The 22,174-nt window shown below is 42.9% G+C and overlaps 1 protein-coding gene across 1 annotated transcript in view; it reads right to left on the bottom strand.

The window, feature by feature from the left end:
- CWC27 (CWC27 spliceosome associated cyclophilin) overlaps positions 1–22,174 on the bottom strand; it is a 218,161-nt gene that overhangs the window by 87,291 nt on the left and 108,696 nt on the right. Inside the window, exon 11 of the mRNA XM_063454063.1 lies at positions 1,985–2,082. Coding sequence (XP_063310133.1) covers positions 1,985–2,082 — 98 coding nt within the window. The remainder of the gene's footprint in view (positions 1–1,984; positions 2,083–22,174) is intronic.

The raw sequence follows: 22,174 nt of genomic DNA, 5'->3' as shown, positions 1-22,174 counted from the left end.
CCCATATATACAAACTGCAGCCCCTGCCATAACACACTATACACACTTTGTACCCTTATATATGCACACTACAGCCCCTGCACCAACACACTACACACACTCTACATACACACTACAGCCCCTGCACTAGCACACACACACACTCTATACCCATATATGCACACTACACCAATTACACTCACACAAACACACTACACAGGCTATACCCTTTTATATACCCACTGCAACCCCGACACTGACATATACACACACTAAACATTTGCCACACATAGTATGCCACAAACAGACCCATTTACACACACAAAACAACACAAACAGTCTGCTCTATACAAATGCAACCTCACAAGCAATCTTCAAACACATACATCATGAGAGGGAGCATCTCCACACATGCAAAACACCCTTTAACAGCTCTGTTCCACTTTTTTTCTCTGGGGTCCCACTATTGAAGACATCAGAGACAAGTCACCAGCAAAGGCAGTGCATGATTACATTGCACAACGCCCCCCACAAAAACAGGACATTTACTTCACCCAAAAGCACTGGATGCTCTGGAAGGGCATCACACTAACATACTCATTTGTGGATGGGGGGCGTGCTTGTCAATGGTGATGACATGACATGCACTTTTCTGGCCCTGCCCATCCTAGTGGGCTGCTCTGTCTTTAAGTGCCCGGGCTGAATTTTTGTCCCAGTCAGGCCCCGAAAGCAACAAAAAGGTCAAGAAGAATTAGTAGAGAGTAGATACCACTGAATTTAGCAGCAATTAAAGCATTGCATTCTTTCGTCATGGCAGTTTCAACAGAATGACGAGCGCATAATCCAGACTGATGTGAACTTGTTTGTTAAAAAAAAGTATAACCTCACAACGTCAGTTTGCCATTTCATTGTCATGGCCTATAAACATGAAAACATCCAGTTGTTATGTATTAAAGGATAAGGTAAGCACAAAAACTACTGCCTATTCTAGTGGTTATGGAGCAAGGAGCATTTTGGTATATTTAGTCTGGTTTCTGTCAAACCATTATTTACAGAGAAGAAGAAAAACCACACACAATAAAAATGTGTACTCTTAGCACTCTCTGCTAGCGCTATGTAAATATGGAAATTAAAATATCTGTACAAATTTGTTCAAATTTTTATGGCTCTGATAGACAGTAGCAGCTTAGTCCAACATTCACAGATTATTGTTGTTCAGACTTGGATGGATAATGTGGAGGTAAAACCTTGTTTTTGTTGGGCTGCGTGACAAAATCCTGAGAGACTGCTCTCAAAGACTCAATATACCATAACCTCCAGTATGACCTGTATTGTTATGGTGTTTAGAGTGTATACACCCAACCATGTTTTGCACACATGTTCATTCTCCATGACAATTACAAATGTATGTGAATTCAATGTACAAATGAATGCATGTTAACAGATTGTGAAGTAATTTTTTAAGTTAAAGTATTTGAGCACCACTGGTTAGATTTCCATATCTTGGTGAAAAAAAAACACAAAAAAAACATAGCAATATTTAAAGAATCAGTAGGACCTTAACAGCTACTACTAGAACACATTTAAAACATTTTATTGCAACAGAAGCATATGCCTGTGATACATTTTAGTGTTTAAGCTATTTATGTGCCTATTTGACCATATTTGGGCATTTTGACCTTTCCTGATTTGGTTGTAACTGCTATTCAGGTACTGTCAGAGGGAGGTTTCATTTTACTCACACAAAACATCTTGGCATCAGTATATGCCACAGTGAATAAGCTTAATCATTTTTTTTGGCCAATTCACATTACCAAATCCTTCCATCTCCAGCAAGTTTATACACTTAATCCCAACTTTAATGAGGAAAAAAAAAACATGTTCGATTTTGAGTTAATCTCTAAAGCACTTAGACGGCTCCATTAGTATGTTCAGTATTGTTATAATTAACTGGTATATTTGTACACGTTATCTGCTAAGTAAAGAAAAAGTTAAGAATAAATACCATCTTTTGGTTTTATTTCTTTGGCATCATCTTCCTTTTTCTGTTTTGCAGCTTTTAGTTCTCGTTTTAACAGACGTGCTTCTTTGCGTAGCTCTTCACTGGAAAAATTAATAAAAAAAATAAGGAGAACAGTAAGGCAAATAATTGGATATTACTGTGATTTAAATACTCAATTATTTTAACCAACAGTTGAAAAAAAAAAAAAAAAGGGAAAAAAAACTATGCACCTGCATACACTTTCACCACTATTAAAGGAACACTATAGTCACCTAAACAACTTTAGCTTAATGAAGCAGTTTTACTGTGTAGATCATGCTTCTCAGGTTTCACTGCTCAATTCACTGCCATGTTGGAGTTAAAGGATCACTATAGGGGGGCGTGGCCTAGCAGCGGAGCGGAATGGCTGCCTAATCTCTGAGCTCCTCCGTACTCGCCCTGCAAATCGCTAGAAAGCTGCCCCAAACGCAAATATGGGGAAACACACTAAGGCTGGGGGTACCCCCAAACCGGCGGCCACCCGCCCACCTGCAATCCAGGCATCGGTCAGGCAATATATGACCACACAGCCGGACCCATCATCCCAGGCCTCCGCTGAGGCCTTCCTGTACTCGGAGGCCTCATCCATGAGCCCGAACTCCCAGGCTGGTGACGCGAGTGGAGAACCCACAGAACACCCGCCGACAGACTGGATGGCCCTGCTGAGAGCACTGCCTACCAGAGCTGACCTGACCCAAGCCACATCAGCCCTCCATGCCTCGATCCGGGCCGACCTTCAACTAATGAGAGCAGACATGCAGGGTATGGCGGACCGCATGGCGCGGCTGGAAGAGGAACAGGACAACCTCACTGTGGCCCACACCACCACAGAGTCCACGCTTCACAGCCACACTACCCACTTGCAAGCCATGGCGCGCCATGTAGAAGATCTCGACAACAGGGGCCGCAGAAATAACCTGCGGATCCGAGGCCTACCTGAAGGCGAAGAACCCTCAACCCGGCTCACTGACACACTTACCATCTTATTTAACGACCTTCTAGGCCGTCCTACGGACACGCCGATTGACTTTGTCCGTGCACACAGGGCACTAAGACCCAGAGGCCCTGAAGGAGCGCCGCCAAGAGATGTAATATGCTGCTTAACTATCTTCTCCCTCAAAGAAGACATACTACAGGCGGCTCGCAATGCGGGATCCATCACCCATGAGGATCGCCCTATCCAGATATTTCCTGATCTTTGCCCGGCCACATTGGGCTACCGCAGGGCCCTGAAACCCCTCACTCGAGCCCTGACGGCTCAGAAGGTGAGATACCGATGGACTTTCCCGACCGGCCTAATTGCTCACACTCCTAACGGCCCCATGCCGGTACGCAACCAACAGGACCTGCAAGATCTCACTACCGAGCTCCAGCTACCACCCTTAAACATGCCTTGGCCGGACCCGCTAGACTTCTACGTTGGCCCGCCGAGGCCGGCACGAGACGACCCGCTGCCACAAAGAAGAACCAGATCCAGAATGGAGACGGCGCGACCAGCCGGCAACACTCGTTGAGTTCCGCGGCCCCCGAGAGACTCTGAGTCCCACAGTTTGAAGTACCTGCCTATGAACTATGACCCGCTGGGGAGCTTCCCATAAGGTATCCCACACACCACACTGAACTGCCGGACTCCCTCTCTTGTTTCACTTTTGGGTGGGGGGCTGAAACGGGGGATTTGACGACTCTGCGGCTCACGCTGTGCCCCGACTACCACTCGGATGGGGAACATCCTTTTCACCAGCTGCGCTGCCATGGAGGGATTGACATTGCTACACCACCAACCACGAGCCGCAGAGACGTGGAGACTCGGTGCCACCGACATTTTGTGACTACCAGTAACGGAGATATAGGGTCTTTTTCGGAGGGCCCAACCTCCCCCTTTATTGAAGTAGATGGGTATATACCATGAGGAAGGGTAGGCAGGAAGGGGTCACAGCCACCACACACACGCCTGCCGCTAGAGCTCAAGGCCACATCACGACACGCCACACAACCTGACACGCCATGATGCACACACACACACACTCACGACTCACAAGGCTCGAAGCCTGGTCCATACGACACACATAATCTTTAAGATACCCCACTCACAAGATCACGGATAACCTAGGGGCTAGAGTATATTTTTTGGGCGGGGCGGGTAGGGGGTAGTCAGAGAGGCCTTCCACGTGGGAGTTTTTCTTTTTTCGTTGTCACCGCTATAGGTGACCCCACGGGGAAACACCTCGTTTCCTTTCTCTTTTTTATCCTTTCCTCTCACCTCTCTGAACCGGGACCCCGGAGAGGGACCGGGTATATCCGAGAGGCATTTAGTAACCAGTAGGCCACGTTCCCACCTGGTCGGGGTGTCTGGAAGAAAGGCAAGGGGACTCGACCGCACCGCTAGTACGGACGGGACGACTCCACCTCGGCCTACACCCGAGCCATTACTTTGTATATTGTTGTCAATTGTTTATTGTTTACTTATTGTTTACATAGTGTTTATTTTATTTTGTCTCTGTACCTACTCCTAGGCACTCAAGGTCCGGCTGCGGTGCCCGCGTGGGGACTCGAGAAGGGGCCTCATCGAGGACCACCCGTCCAGGTAACACCCTTTCCCTGTACCTCCGACACGCTCCTCCCCTGAACCCACCCAACACCGGAGTAGTACTGCAACCCGTAGGCCCACCACTTATCTGCCCACACCACCCCTCCCGGAGTGGTCCACAGGAACTCCGGCATGCAGACCCCGAAACCGCTAGCCAGAGCAGACATCAACATTATCTCTATTAATGCCAAGGGCCTTAACCAACCCGAGAAACGATCACAAGCGCTCCGCCACTTTCACAGCCAAAGAGCCCACATAGTATTCATACAGGAGACGCATTTCAAGGAAGGTCTGACACCTAGAATGACTGACAAAAGGTTCGCCCAATGCTATCTCAGCAACAACCCCTTAGGGAAATCCAAAGGCACGGCCATCCTCCTTCATAAATCCCTACATTTCACTCCCACAGCTACCCTGAAAGATGACTGGGGAAGGTATATATGCATTAAGGGAACGATAGCTGACCGTACGTACACGCTAGCAAACCTGTATGCTCCTAACACCGCGCAACACCGCTTTATAACTAAATCACTGAAAGCCATCATGGCCTTTACGGAGGGTTGTCTGATCATGGGAGGAGACCTTAATGTGGCCCTACAACCGAGCCTAGACACCTCTACGGGCACCTCGACGATACCCAGACATGTGTTGACTACTATCAACAAAACCCTTAGAGACCAACGCCTGACCGACTGTTGGAGAGCGACACACCCTGACGACAGAGACTTCACCTTTTATTCTAATCCGAACAAGACGTACTCCAGACTGGACTACTTTTTCCTACAACACTACTACCTGACAGATGTTAAGTCTGTGACGATCGGAACCGCGACATGGTCAGACCACGCACCACTCACCATGACGCTGACGTCTCCCCTCTATAAGCCGACGTGCAGCAACTGGCGACTGAACGAAGCCCTACTTAACGACCTAACAGTAACCACGGAATCCCGAACCACACTTACTCAATACTTCACTGACAATGTTACCCCAGATGTGACACCCCTCTGCGTGTGGGAGGCCCACAAATGCGTTATACGAGGCTACTTCATAGCTAAAAGCGCAGCCATGAAAAAAGCAAAGGCTGCCAGACTGGAGACCATAATCACGGAGATACAGGTGGTGGAAGCCAGACACAAACTTACACGGCTCCAGAGCGATGGTGCCAAGCTACTGACACTACGCAGGGAACTGGCATCCATCATGAATGCCTACCACCAAAGGGCACACCTGCGCACCAAAGCCTTCTTTCACACACACGCCAACAAATGCGGGACCTTGCTGGCCCGTATGATTGCCAAAAAGAGAGCAGAATCCTACATACCTAAAATTCGAGACAAAGACGGACGACTGAAACAACTCCCGGGAGACATGGCGGAGGCTATACGGGAATACTATGCGGAGCTTTATGCCATACACCCCGACAGGGAACCACCGCGCCAAGGTGACGCCTCACCAGAGACTAGACAATACCTACACACACGCATACATAACCGACTTCCCAGGGAAGCTACGAATGCACTTGACGAACCGATCACACCTCGCGAGCTAGCCTGGGCCATAAAAGAGTCGAAATTGGGCAAATGCCCGGGCCCTGACGGTCTCCCCTCTAGATACTATAAAAAATTTGCCGACGTATTATCCCCACATCTCCTGACTGCCCTTAACACCTTACGTGACGGAGCCAGCCTACCTACGCAGACTCTAGAGGCCAACATCTCCCTAATCCCAAAGGAAGGTAAAAACCCGGAACTCTGTGCAAGCTACAGACCTATCTCCCTACTAAATTGTGACCTTAAACTCTTCACAAAAATACTGGCCCGCAGACTACAAAACTACCTCCCTGATCTCATACATAGGGACCAGGCAGGGTTCACGCCCCAGAGAGAAGCAAGAGACAACACTATCAGGACACTAGATCTCATCCACAGGGCACAAGACGGTCGGGAAGGCCTCCTCTTGCTCTCCACGGACGCGGAGAAGGCCTTCGACCGCATAGATTGGGGCTACATGCTGGCGGTATTGGAAGCGATAGGTCTGGGCCCGCACATGATGAGCTGGATACGAGCACTGTACTCTAAACCCACAGCAAGGGTATGCGTGAACGGGTTGTTCACAAACCCGTTCCCCATCCGGAACGGCACAAGACAGGGATGCCCCTTGTCCCCATTGCTGTTTGTACTGGCGCTGGAGCCCTTTCTTAACTCTGTCCGGGACAACCAAGCCATAAGTGGGATACAAATAGGACGGACGAGACACGTAGTGGCTGCCTTTGCAGATGACCTGCTGTTTTATGTCACCCGGCCTGAAACATCAATGCCAGCAATCATGGCAGAGTTCCAGCTCTACGGCCAATTATCGAATTTCAAGGTTAACCTCGCCAAATCTTCGGTTCTGAATGTCTCGATCCCTCCCAATAGAGTTGAAGCCCTGAAACACACGCTCCCATTCCAATGGTCTGACACTACTATAAGATACTTAGGCACCTCCATACCAAGAGACCTGTCACAAATATACACCGCTAATTTTCAACCCCTCCTAACCACAATGCGCAGGGACCTGGAGGAATGGACCAAAGTCCGTCTCTCCTGGTTTGGACGCATTGGAGTGTTAAAAATGAACATTCTACCCAGGCTGCTCTACTTGTTCCAGACACTACCAATCCACATACCTGAGGCATACTTCTCAACACTGCGCTCCATGGCACTCAGATTCACATGGCACAACCTACAGGCACGGGTCAAACACGACACTCTCACTTTACCAAAACGGAAGGGCGGCCTGGCCCTCCCAGACTTCCAGGTCTATTACAAAGCAACCCATCTCCAGAGGGTGATGGAATGGTCCAAATCGGAGGTCCACAAGTTATGGAAAGAAATAGAGTCAGACCAAATATCAAGACCAATAGGGCTCCTACCGTGGCTAGACCACCACCAGGGCAGACAGCTGGCTAACCCACACCCGCTAATTAGAGCGACCTTAATGGTTTGGCATAAAGTGGGGACACCCTCCTCCCTCACCACGCCCATTTCACCACTCTTACCCCTGACACATAATGACGCCTTCCCACCTGGACTGGACGCAGGCCCGTTCCAACAAATGTTAGGAAACTCGCTACCTAGACTCTGCCACGCTACCACCAATGGCACGATACGGACTCTTGAGTCCCTGATGCCCGTAGAGAGACCGACGTTCATGGTACAGTTCAGGTACAAACAACTATCCGCCTACCTACTAACAATCACCAAAGACATCCATGCTCACAGGACGCTCACGGACTTTGAAAGGCTCTGCCATGACCCAAGCCCACTGGCCAGGGGACTGTCCACTCTTTACAACCTCCTCATGGACGCAAGGAGACTTCCCCCACCGAGCTTCATGAGTAAATGGGAAACCGACCTGGGAATTACACTCTTGCCAGCCCAATGGGAAAAGATCTGTACCCTGTCCCTTCACTGTTCAACATCCAGTAGCACACAAGAAACGGCCTATAAAGTACTGTCTCGCTGGTACCGCACGCCATTGGTCACCCACTCCTACGATCCAACCGCCACCAACAACTGTTGGAGATGTGAGAAAGCCCTAGGCACTCTCTTCCATATCTGGTGGACATGCCCCTTGATAAGACCCTACTGGGCAGCGATCCACACGATCATCACCAAATTTTCTGATACTCCCCCCCACTTAGACCCAGCAGCCTTCCTCCTACACCACACCTCCACCCGTAGCTCAGCTTACAAAAAATCCCTAACGATCAGGATTTTAAACACAGCCAAGAGCCTCATTCCCCTATACTGGAAACAAAAGACCCCACCACCTGTGTCGGCCTGGTTTAAGCACATGGAAGAGCTCAGGGCGCTAGAGGAACTCACCTCACACGCAGAGGGGAGGGAACAGTCGTATATGACGACCTGGACACACTGGATACTGACCACGACGAAACCCGACTTCCAGACACTTATCACAGACTGAGTAGACACCAATGGGAACATGACCCGAGACAATGGGTAGGGGTGACAAGGAATGACCGAAAAGACAGCGCACGTCACACATGAAGCTACCACTGACAGAAGTTAACACGACAATTCTAGCCCTGACAGAGACGAAGGACCACACAAACCTATAGGGCAGGGAGGACGCTCTCTCAAACGCTGAGGAATCCCCCCCCCCAATTTTTTCTCCCATCCCTCCCCCCCCCCCCCCCCCCACCCCCCTTCCCGGGTGGACCTGCGGGCCACGCAGCCGGACCAGGATACAGCAGACTTCAGGTATGCCATTGAAAGCTTAACTACACATGTTTCGACCTGGAAACCTGAGCGTTTCCCTGCTTTATTATACCGACACTTCAGATTCGCTAACATTGTGCTCCATAACTTGTATCTGCCATTTGTTGGAAACCTGCGTGTTTCACCGAACCACACTTGAGACGTTTACTTTTATTGTTGTTTGCAAATTTATTCTTGAAAATCTGAATAAAACTTAATTCACAAAAAAAAAGGATCACTATAGTGTCAGGAAAACAAATCGGTTTTCCTGACACTATAGTACCCAGAAAGTGCCCCCACCCTTAGGGCCCCCTTCCCGTGGTGCTGAAGGGGTTAAAACCCCCTCAGTTACTCACCTTCTTCCACCGCCGGGCTCCCTTACCTCTCCTCCCCCGCCGACGTCAGCTCCCCTGTCTGACGTCAGCGGAGCGGAATGCACAGAAGTCCCACGCGCGCATTTAAAGTGTCCATAGGAAAGCATTTTTCAATGCTTTCCTATGGACGCTCTGCGTGATGGAGGCATTAAATGCCTCCAGCGTCGCAGATGCGCCTCTAGTGGCTGTCCGGAAGACAGCCACTAGAGGCTGGCTAAACCCCAAATGTAAACATATCTAAACATTCTCTGAAACTGCTATGTTTACATCAGGCAGGATTAACCCTAGAGGGACCTGGCACCCAGACATCTTCATTAAGCTGAAGTGGTCTGGGTGACTATAGTGTCTCTTTAAATCACTTGGTTTCTGTTTATGCAGCTCTTGCCATACCTCCCCTGGCTCTGACTTGACAGAGCCTGCATGAAAAAAAAACTGGTTTCACTTTCATTCAGATGTAATTTACCTTAAACAATTTTATCTCTTGCTCTGAACAATTTAACTTTAATCATATACAGGAGACTCTTGCAGGGGATAGCAAGGGATAAGAAAATCTAAATTAATCAGAACTTGCAATAAAGGAAGGATAAACTTTAGATGACTATACAGGAAGTATTTAGGGAGGCTGTGCAAGTCACATGCAGGGTGGTGTGACTAGTGTTAATAAACAAAGTGATTTAACTCCTAAATGGCAGAGAATTAAAATGCAGGGGCATGTTCTATACAGCAAAACTGCTTCATTAAGCTAAAGTTGTTTTGGTAACTACGGTGTCCCTTTAAGCATCAGGGTATTCAAGCAATTGAAGAATGGATAGTTGCTCAATAAAACGGTCTCATTATAACACTGTAGATAAAATATCTGGAAGAATTTTCCTGTGTTACACTTCCATTGGACGCCTCTTGCAAGCACCATCTGTGTGCTGACATCAGACATTCAATATGCACAGAATTAATATTAGCATAGTTCCAGCCTGGCTAATGAAGCTCCAAGTGTCGTAGTCAGAGATGGAGTTACACCTCTGACAGCAGAAGGGCTTCATAAAAAAAGGCTGTAAGCTCGTTTGAGCAGGATCCTCATCTACCTATTGTTCCTGTAATTGTCTCATTTATTGTTAGTTTTTCCCCTTTTATGATATTGTAAAGTGCTGTGGAATAAGTTCTTGCTATGTAAATACAAAAAATAATAATAACCCACTTCAAAATGAATAGTGCAACACTGCTACTACGAATCTAAATATAATTTAACATGGTCGACCTCCAGCTGTATTGAAAGAACACCAAGTTCGGACATACTTATTTGCCAACTTTATTTATTGATATTTATCACACTTCTTTACTCTGGGACTACATACTGGAAAACAAAGCATTAATCATAATCACTGGGTAGAATTCCAAGAAAGATTATTTCAAATAATGTACAGTTTCTCAGAAATTGTAAAGCACAATGTGTATTGTATTAAAAAAACAAAACTTTTTGAATTGTTAAATAATGTTATTTGCCACTGCTTAACAACATTTCCTAGTAGCAAAGCACAAGCAACATTTACACTTATTTAAGAAAAACAAAAAAAACTATTTGTAAGCAAAATATGTCTAACAGATGGGAGCAAAATGTGCACATTCTAATGTGTGTTTTCTTTTAACATCTCAAAGATCTTTCTATTTTACACACCATTATAAAGCTGGATACCAGCAGATCCCTCAAAACATTAGCCAATTGAAAATGTTTGGACCCTGTTCCCTAAAGGTAACGTTAAAGCACAAAATAAAGTAAGCAATGGCCCAGAATGGCATTGTTTTAGAAACGGCATATTAAAACGCTTACATGAAAAATCACTCACTGTAACATTAAACACATTTTGTCTTATGTTACACTGCATTACTGTTGTGGTTCTACCAAAACTGCATAATTAAATCAAAATGTAAATAACAATAGGACACCTTAAATGAACTCAAAACCAAAACATTTACAGAAAGGAACCCACCCTAGTAAAAAATTACACATAGCTTCATTTGTGGCTTCATGAATGGAGCGATGCACACAGTCACAGAATAACTTGAAGGAGCCACTTTGACAGGTAGGGATTTGTATAGTGGGTGCTAACCAGAGGAGTACCTTTATGTTTTGCATCTCCCAAAACGTATCTGTGTGAGGTAAATTATATTTTGTAATGAACAGGTTCAAGGGGAAATTTCGATTCTCTGGTATTTACTCCATTAGAAAACACTGACATATCACAACTTGTGTTAACCATTTATTAATAGGAAGTTTTATAATAAGACCTCACAATCTAGTTCAGACAAGGCACAGACAGGGCAAACACAAGTGAAGAGGAGAAACCAAAATATTGTTTAATTCCTTCTCTTGTCTGTATGCTTCATCTACCAGGTGCACAGAATAAAGCTTATACAGTTGTGCTCAAAAGTTTGCATACCCTTGGAGGCTTGGTAATATGTAACATTTTTAAAGAAAACAAGTGTGAGCAGGTAAAACACTTAATTTCTTGTATCTCTTCTGGGATCCATATTCAACTGTAGGTTATAACAAAATGGCACAATCATAAAACAAAACATGGCAACAAAGAAAAAAATGAAATGACCCCTGTTCAAAAGTCTGCATACCCTTAGTTCTTAATACTGTGTATTTTGTAATAGTAGTCTATGAGGCCCCTAATTCTTGCAGATGGTATAGCTGCCCATTCGTTCTGGCAAAATGCCTCCAGAGTGGCTCGATGATATTAAGGTCACGAGACTGTGATGGCCACGCCAGAACCTTTACCTTTTTCTGTTGTAATCAATGGAGTGTCAACTTGGCCTTGTGCTTAGGCTCATTGTAATGCCGGAAAGTCTAAGAGTGTACTATGCGCAGCCTTCGTGCAAAAGAATGCAAATTGCCTGCCATTATTTTCTGATAACATGCTGCAATCATCTTGCCATTAATTTCCACAACATTTTCCATGCCTTTAGATCTCAGATGCCCCCAATATATCAGTAAGCCACCACCATGCTTCACAGTGGGGGATGGCATTCTTTTCCCTATAGGCCTTGTTGACCCCTCTACAAACATAGAGCTTATGGTTGTGACCATAAAGCTATATTTTGGTCTTGTCACTCAAAATTACAGTGTGCCAGAAGCTGTGAGTCGTGTCAAGGTCTTGTCGGACATATTGTAACCAGGCTTTTTTGTGGAATTGGCGCAGCAAAGGCTTCTTTTTGGCAACTCGCCCATGCAGCTCATTTTTGTTCAAGTATCGTAGTATTGTGCTCCTTGAAACAACCACACCGTCTTTTTTCTTGTATTTCTCCTGAGGTTACCTGTGGGTTTTCTTTGTATCCCGAACAATTCTTCTGGCAGTTGTGGCTGAAATCTTTTTCTCCTTGATCTTGACTTGGTATTGAGAGATCCCTGAATTTCCCACTTCTTAATAAGTAATTAAACAGTACTGATTGTCATTTTCAAGGCTTTGGATAGCTTTTAATATTATTTTCTATCTTTAGAAACTTCCATTACCTTGTTACGCAGGTCTTTGGACAGTTCTTTTATGCTCCCCATGGCTCAGTATCTAGCCTGCTCAGCACATCCACGTGAGAGTTAACACTCTCATTGACTATTTATACAGACACCAATTGCAATTTATAAAGCCACAGGTGTGGAAATTAACCATTAATTGCCATTTTAACCAATGTGTGTCATCTTGTATGTCTGTAACAAGGCCAAACATTCAAGGTTATGTAAACTTTTGATCAGGGCCATTTAGGTGATTTCTCTTATCATTATGATTTAAAAATAAGCCAAACAACTATGTGATAATAAATGGCTTCATATGATCACTATCCTTCAATAAAAGACATTTGTATTGCATGTGTCGTATTTTTAAAATCAACGCCAAAATTTCACAATTTCTGCCAAGGTATGCAAACTTTTCAGCACAACTGTAACAATGTTACAGTATAAAAAGGGGTGGATTTCTACATATAATTAATTTTTTTTATATCTCACAAATACATATTTGTTAAGTATAAGTAAACAGAATTTTACAATTTTTTTAAATCTGTTAATAAAACATGTGTTGTTGCCTCAACTTATAAGCTTCATTTGTAGGATTCTTAAAAAGTCATTTTAAAGGACACAATAGTCATCAGAACAAATACATCTTAATGTAGTGGGTCTGGTGTATATTATCTGTCCATGCAGGCTTTTTAATTTCAGAGAAAAGGCAGTGATTACATTGCTGTCTAATAACACCTCTAGTGGCAGTCACTTAGACGGCCACTAGAGGTACTTCTATGGTCAGTGCTGAACAATGTGCAGCACTGCCGTTCAGAGTCTCCACATTTTGCATGGAGGCGTTGAACATTCCTTATTAAGCTGTAGTGTCTCTGGTGGCTATAGTGTTCCTTTAAGAAATTGATTTTATGTCATTTGAAAATAAAGGTTTGTTAGTTAAAAAAAATTTTTTTGAAAATTTGTATAAGACAAGTATTAGTATATATATATATATATATATATATATATATATATATATATATATATATATATATATATATATATATATATATATATATATATATATATATATATATATATATATATATATATATACCAGTGGAAAGAGTGCACTCGAGAGGTCTTCGTAATAAAATATAAACAGTTTATTGTGCCAAAGTTCAAAGACATATAAGTCGACGTTTCAGTCCCCATAGGACTTTTTTCAAGACAATGAAAAGCGGGAAAAGTAGTGATTTAAATATACCATGCGTGTAATCTGATTGGAGAGTGGGATGTGTGAGAGAGAGGCTATATTAACGTGAATGAAATGCCTGTGTGTGAACTAGGAGTTAACCCCATGAGTGCCTATTGGTAGGGCCGGTAAGTGAGTGTAGTTACGGCCAAGTGAATAATCTGCTCTCGCAAACTTGTTAAAATACAAGGATATGAGAAATGATAGAAGGTATCGAAGCCACCGTAGCATGTCTGTGTATATTAAGTTTCTACTTAGGCGTTTAAGCAAACTTGTTAATTAAACTTTTAACAAAGAAATAATTTAAGAAATAAATTAAGGTGGCTACATTTCTGTTTTGGAGTTCCGATGGCCAAGCGGTTGCAGATCTACTTATAGATACATTGTAATATAGATATCGGGACCATCATTATTTAGCTACCTATATACATTATAAATACTGTACTAAGATACAAACTAGCAACTGATTTGTCTATGTAGTATTTCGGGAATTCCCCTTAACCAATGTACAAAAATAAATAAATAAATATATATAGATAACTTGACGGTGGTCCCATAGGATAACCTCGGATCTGAGCTTCTCTGTGACACTTTATATACATATATACTAATTACTTCTATATGCATAAATGTTAGAGCCTATGACGTCCTTATCTTTTCGGGATGAAGCAATTTAATGGGTTGATCTCATTGAGTCCCCCCGGGGATAATGTCCCTAGTGTGAAGATCCAAAAGGCATCTCTTTGAAGAAGTAGAACATCTCTGTCACCCCCTCTCAACGGGGCCGGAACATGTTCAATGCCCATAAATTTCAATGTTGGCAAGGTATGCCCCATTTCAAGGAAATGTTTGGCTATGGGGGTAGTTGCAATGCCGCTGGATAATGCTGTCCTGATTGTGGATCTATGTCCCCTCATGCGTTCCCTGAGGTCATTGGACGTTTTCCCAATGTACATGAGTCCGCAAGAGCAGGTAATACGATATACTACGTGTGTAGTGGTACACGTGATCCTTTGTCTTATCTTATATTCTTTACCGGAGCGAGGGAGGTAGAACGCTTTACCTGGAGTCATACTGTTGCAGGCTGTGCACTTTAAACAACGGTAGCAGCCTGGGTTTTGAACAGGACGATGCGCTGTTTGTATATCGGTGTGAACCAGATAATCTCTCAGGTTCCTGTTCCTCCTATAGCTAATCATAGGGGTATTCTGGAATGTTGCCGGTAGCGTCTTGTCTTTTTTAAGTACCTCCCAGTTGTGCCGTATCTTTTGGGACATCTCTCCCGATAGTGAATGGAATGTTTGAGGAAAAATCATTCTAGTTTGGTTATTCTTGGTTTTAGGGCCATCAGTGTAGTTTTTAAGTGCTTTCAAATATGCACCCTCTAATGTATGTCTTGGATATCCGCGTTGTGTAAATTTTTCAAACATTTCTTGCACCTGGTTTGCAGCTTTCATGGAGTCAGAGTTGTTCCTCAGTACCCTCACGAATTGGGATACCGGTAAAGATTTTATGAGATTGGGGGGATGGTGGCTACTGGCATGTAATAGCGTGTTGCGGTCAGTCTCCTTTGCAAATAGAGTATACCCCAGACTATTGTTTTCTATAAAGATACGAAGATCTAGAAAATCAATTTGTTTGTTGTTGATTTGATGGGTAAGTCTTACTGGTGAGTCCAGCTGATTTAATGACCGTATCATGTCATGTAGACTTTGTTCATTGCCTGACCAAATGATGAACACATCATCGATGTATCTCAGGTATTTCAAGATATGCTGACCATATTTTTGGAGAATGTGTATTTGTTCATATCCATGCATGTATGCATTAGCATACATGGGTGCCATGGGGGCACCCATCGAAGTCCCAGATATTTGGATGTAGAATGATTTCTCGAATCTAAAATAATTCAGTGTAAGACATAATTCCAATAACTCAAGTATATATTCAATCGGGGGCTCTATGCGCTCTTGGTACTGTGTTAATACTTGGCGCATCGCCTGGATTCCCTCCTCGTGGGTTATTATGGTGTATAAGCTGCTTACATCAATGGCTGCTAGGTAGACCCCTTGTGGGGGGAGTTAAATTGAGTTTAAAGCTGCTATGACTTGCGCAGAGTCCTTGACATAGGTGGGTAATGACATTACCGGTTTTTTAAATTTTGTATCTAACCATTTTCCAATGGGTTCTAACAACCCCCCGATTGCCGATACAATCGGTCGTCCTGGTGGGCGCTCCAGGTTTTTGTGAACCTTTGGCACTGTGTATATGATCGGGCACCGAGGGTGGATTTCAAATAGATACTCATATTCCGTGGTGGTAAGGAAACCTGCATCTAGGCCCCTTTGTAGTGTCTGCTGGACAACTTTGCTGAATTCATGAGTGGGGTCTATTTCCGTGTATTCATAGACTCTAGTATCCATAAGTTGTTTGAGGATTTCCGCTCTGTAGTCATCATATTGTTGGACGACTATGGCCCCCCCCCTTGTCCGCTGGACGTATGATGATGGACATATCATTAGCCAAGCTATTTAAGGCTTCTCTTTCAGATTTAGACAAATTTGAGCGACGTTGGTTTTGGGTAGTTGTAACCTTCATTGTATCAAATTTTAGCATCTGTGAAAATGTTTTTAATGTAGGATTTGAGGTAGGGGGGTCAAAGGTACTTCGCATTTTGAATTTTTCAATCTTCTCCTTCGTTTGATGTTGTTGATTGGAGTTTTTGAAATAGTCTGCTAAACAGAGTTTTCTGTTAAATTGAAATTGCTCAACTTCCCATTGGAATTGATTGATATTAGCAGTCGGAACAAATGAAAGTCCTTTGTTTAAAAGCATAATTTCTGTAGTGGTGAGGATTCTAGTCGACAGATTAATAATGGGATTAATTACCGTCTCCGTGGCGGCCGTCCCCTGTGTCCAGTGCCTTTTCCCTTTCTGTCCCCTCCTGGTATAGTTTTGGTGTTTGGAGGGTGCTCTGTGCCTTGGTGAACCCCACTTGTTGTTTCTCTCACCAGGCCAAGTCCTGGTTCTAAAAAAGACGAATTGTATGATGCTGGGATATTAGAGTAAGCTCCCTCCCTTTGCGGGTCCTTGTATTCTGAATCCGATGCCGACTCTCCGGAGGTAAAATCGACAGTAGATGCAATAGGTTTTCTGATTCTAGGCTTGTAGGTTCTATATGTGGGTCTGGTGTTATCTCCCGATAGCCACCTGTATACTCTATGTTCTGAGTAATCTGCTTGTACTTTAGTAAGCTTTTCTCTCTTGAATCTGACCAGGTCGTTTTTATATTGTTTCAAGTCTTCGGTCAGTTTCTGAATCAATGTATCACAATTAGGTGCTGTCATAGTTGTAGAATGCAATACTTCATAGTCTGAGATTTTAAATTTAGTGATTTTTAATTCACGACCTACCTCCTCAATAACCACCAGCATCAGGTCCAGGGAACACTTGTTTAGTATACCGATCCATTTCCGACAAACTTCAGGGTTATTTCTAAAACTTCCAAAACTATACCAGGAGGGGACAGAAAGGGAAAAGGCACTGGACACAGGGGACGGCCGCCACGGAGACGTAATTTAATTAATCCCATTATTAATCTGTCGACTAGAATCCTCACCACTACAGAAATTATGCTTTTAAACAAAGGACTTTCATTTGTTCCGACTGCTAATATCAATAAATTCCAATGGGAAGTTGAGCAATTTCAATTTAACAGATAACTCCGTTTAGCAGACTATTTCAAAAACTCCAATCAACAACATCAAACGAAGGAGAAGATTGAAAAATTCAAAATGCGAAGTACCTTTGACCCCCCTACCTCAAATCCTACATTTTCACAGATGCTAAAATTTGATACAATGAAGGTTACAACTACCCAAAAACAACGTCGCTCGAATTTGTCTAAATCTGAAAGAGAAGCCTTAAATAGCTTGGCTAATGATATGTCCATCATCATACGTCCAGCGGACAAGGGGGGGGCCATAGTCGTCCAACAATATGACGACTACAGAGCGGAAATCCTCAAACAACTTATGGATACTAGAGTCTATGAATACACGGAAATAGACCCCACTCATGAATTCAGCAAAGTTGTCCAGCAGACACTACAAAGGGGCCTAGATGCAGGTTTCCTTACCACCACGGAATATGAGTATCTATTTGAAATCCACCCTCGGTGCCCGATCATATACACAGTGCCAAAGGTTCACAAAAACCTGGAGCGCCCACCAGGACGACCGATTGTATCGGCAATCGGGGGGTTGTTAGAACCCATTGGAAAATGGTTAGATACAAAATTTAAAAAACCGGTAATGTCATTACCCACCTATGTCAAGGACTCTGCGCAAGTCATAGCAGCTTTAAACTCAATTTAACTCCCCCCACAAGGGGTCTACCTAGCAGCCATTGATGTAAGCAGCTTATACACCATAATAACCCACGAGGAGGGAATCCAGGCGATGCGCCAAGTATTAACACAGTACCAAGAGCGCATAGAGCCCCCGATTGAATATATACTTGAGTTATTGGAATTATGTCTTACACTGAATTATTTTAGATTCGAGAAATCATTCTACATCCAAATATCTGGGACTTCGATGGGTGCCCCCATGGCACCCATGTATGCTAATGCATACATGCATGGATATGAACAAATACACATTCTCCAAAAATATGGTCAGCATATCTTGAAATACCTGAGATACATCGATGATGTGTTCATCATTTGGTCAGGCAGTGAACAAAGTCTACATGACATGATACGGTCATTAAATCAGCTGGACTCACCAGTAAGACTTACCCATCAAATCAACAACAAACAAATTGATTTTCTAGATCTTTGTATCTTTATAGAAAACAATAGTCTGGGGTATACTCTATTTGCAAAGGAGACTGACCGCAACACGCTATTACATGCCAGTAGCCACCATCCCCCCAATCTCATAAAATCTTTACCGGTATCCCAATTCGTGAGGGTACTGAGGAACAACTCTGACTCCATGAAAGCTGCAAACCAGGTGCAAGAAATGTTTGAAAAATTTACACAACGCGGATATCCAAGACATACATTAGAGGGTGCATATTTGAAAGCACTTAAAAACTACACTGATGGCCCTAAAACCAAGAATAACCAAACTAGAATGATTTTTCCTCAAACATTCCATTCACTATCGGGAGAGATGTCCCAAAAGATACGGCACAACTGGGAGGTACTTAAAAAAGACAAGACGCTACCGGCAACATTCCAGAATACCCCTATGATTAGCTATAGGAGGAACAGGAACCTGAGAGATTATCTGGTTCACACCGATATACAAACAGCGCATCGTCCTGTTCAAAACCCAGGCTGCTACCGTTGTTTAAAGTGCACAGCCTGCAACAGTATGACTCCAGGTAAAGCGTTCTACCACCCTCGCTCAGGTAAAGAATACAAGATAAGACAAAGGATCACGTGTACCACTACACACGTAGTATATCGTATTACCTGCTCTTGCGGACTCATGGACATTGGGAAAACGTCCAATGACCTCAGGGAACGCATGAGGGGACATAGATCCACAATCAGGACAGCATTATCCAGCGGCATTGCAACTACCCCCATAGCCAAACATTTCCTTGAAATGGGGCATACCTTGCCAACATTGAAATTTATGGGCATTGAACATGTTCCGGCCCCGTTGAGAGGGGGTGACAGAGATGTTCTACTTCTTCAAAGAGAAGCCTTTTGGATCTTCACACTAGGGACATTATCCCCGGGGGGACTCAATGAGATCAACCCATTAAATTGCTTCATCACGAAAAGATAAGGACGTCATAGGCTCTAACATTTATGTATATAGAAGTAAATAGTATATATGTATATAAAGTGTCACAGAGAAGCTCAGATCCGAGGTTATCCTATGGGACCACCGTCAAGTTATCTATATATATTTATTTATTTATTTTTGTACATTGGTTAAGGGGAATTCCCGAAATACTACATAGACAAATCAGTTGCTAGTTTGTATCTTAGTACAGTATTTATAATGTATATAGGTAGCTAAATAATGATGGTCCCGATATCTATATTACAATGTATCTATAAGTAGATCTGCAACCGCTTGGCCATCGGAACTCCAAAACAGAAATGTAGCCACCTTAATTTATTTCTTAAATTATTTCTTTGTTAAAAGTTTAATTAACAAGTTTGCCTAAACGCCTAAGTAGAAACTTAATATACACAGACATGCTACGGTGGCTTCGATACCTTCTATCATTTCTCATATCCTTGTATTTTAACAAGTTTGCGAGAGCAGATTATTCACTTGGCCGTAACTACACTCACTTACCGGCCCTACCAATAGGCACTCATGGGGTTAACTCCTAGTTCACACACAGGCATTTCATTCACGATAATATAGCCTCTCTCTCACACATCCCACTCTCCAATCAGATTACACGCATGGTATATTTAAATCACTACTTTTCCCGCTTTTCATTGTCTTGAAAAAAGTCCTATGGGGACTGAAACGTCGACTTATATGTCTTTGAACTTTGGCACAATAAACTGTTTATATTTTATTACGAAGACCTCTCGAGTGCACTCTTTCCACTGGTATATATTGAAGGCTGAGGCAGCACCGAGGCAAGTACAAGACCGGTACATTGAGTGCGGGACATTTGCAGTTTATATATTTTATATATATATATATATATATATATATATATTTCTAATGATTTAACAATAAAGAAAAGAAAAAAAAAACTTTTAGTTGGCTATTAGTTTCATAGCAAATTTATCAAGCCCATACGTTGTTGATGTTTTTTGTAGATATAAAGATGTTTAATTGTACTTTATACATTAAAAAGATTTTTGCCAAAAATCCTCCAGGAAGAGAAATAAGGGAAGAAAATCATAACTACACCCAAGTTTGTGGAGTTTTTGGATCGGGGAAGAAGGCTGGCAATTTTAACTAAACAAGAACATGCATATCTAAATTGGTTATATCCACATACCGTATATACTCGAGTATAAGCCGACCCGAATATAAGCCGAGGCCCCTAATTTTACCCCCCAAAATTGGGAAAACGTATTGACTCGAGTATAAGACTAGGGTGGGAAATGAAGCAGCTACTGGTAAATTTCTAAATAAAATTAGATCCTAAAAAAATTATATTAACTGAATATTTATTTACAGCGTGTGTATATAATGAATGCAGTGTGTATATGAATGCAGTGTGTGTGTATGCAGTGTGTATGAGTGCAGTGTGTATATAATGAATGGAGTGCAGTGTGTGTATATGAGTGCAGTGTGTGTATAATGAATGCAGTGCAGTGTGTGTATGAATGCAGTGTATGTATGAGTGCAGTGTGTATATGAGTGCAGTGTGTGTATATGAGTGCAGTGTGTGTATATGAGTGCAGTGTGTGTGTGTGTATGAATGCAGTGTGTATATAATGAATGCAGTGCAGTGTATGAGTGTAGTGTGTGTATATGAGTGCAGTGTGTATATGAGTGTGTATAATGAATGCAGTGCAGTGTGTGTATATGAGTGCAGTGTGTATATGAGTGCAGTGTGTATATGAGTGCAGTGTGTATATAATGAATGATGAATGCAGTGTGTATGTGTGAGTGCAGTGTGTGTGTGTGTGTATGAATGCAGTGTGTATATAATGAATGCAGTGCAGTGTGTGTATGCAGTGTGTGTATGAGTGTAGTGTGTGTATATGAGTGCAGTGTGTATATGAGTGTGTATAATGAATGCAGTGCAGTGTGTGTATATGAGTGCAGTGTGTATATGAGTGCAGTGTGTATATAATGAATGATGAATGCAGTGTGTGTGTATGAGTGCAGTGTGTATGCAGTGTGTGTATAATGAATGCAGTGCAGTGTGTATGAATGCAGTGTGTATATAATGAATGCAGTGCAGTGTGTGTGTATGAATGCAGTGTGTGTATGTGTGAGTGCAGTGTGTGTGTGTGTGTGTGCAGAGCATTGGTGGGGGTTGGGCATTTTATTAATTATTATTTAATTATTATCTTAATTTTTTTTTTGTTATTTTTTTAGGTAATTATTTTTTTATTTTATTATTAATTGTATTATTATTTTTTGTTATTATTTTAATATTATTTTTTTCTTATTATTTGTTTTATTATTATTTATTTCATTTATTTTTTCGTCCCCCCTCCCTGCTTGTTAGCTGGCCAG

Source organism: Pelobates fuscus, chromosome 5 (genome assembly GCF_036172605.1).
Source record: "Pelobates fuscus isolate aPelFus1 chromosome 5, aPelFus1.pri, whole genome shotgun sequence".
Taxonomy (NCBI): domain Eukaryota; kingdom Metazoa; phylum Chordata; class Amphibia; order Anura; family Pelobatidae; genus Pelobates; species Pelobates fuscus.
The sequence above is the reverse complement of the archived record's forward strand: the minus strand, read 5'-3'. Positions and strand labels throughout refer to the sequence as shown.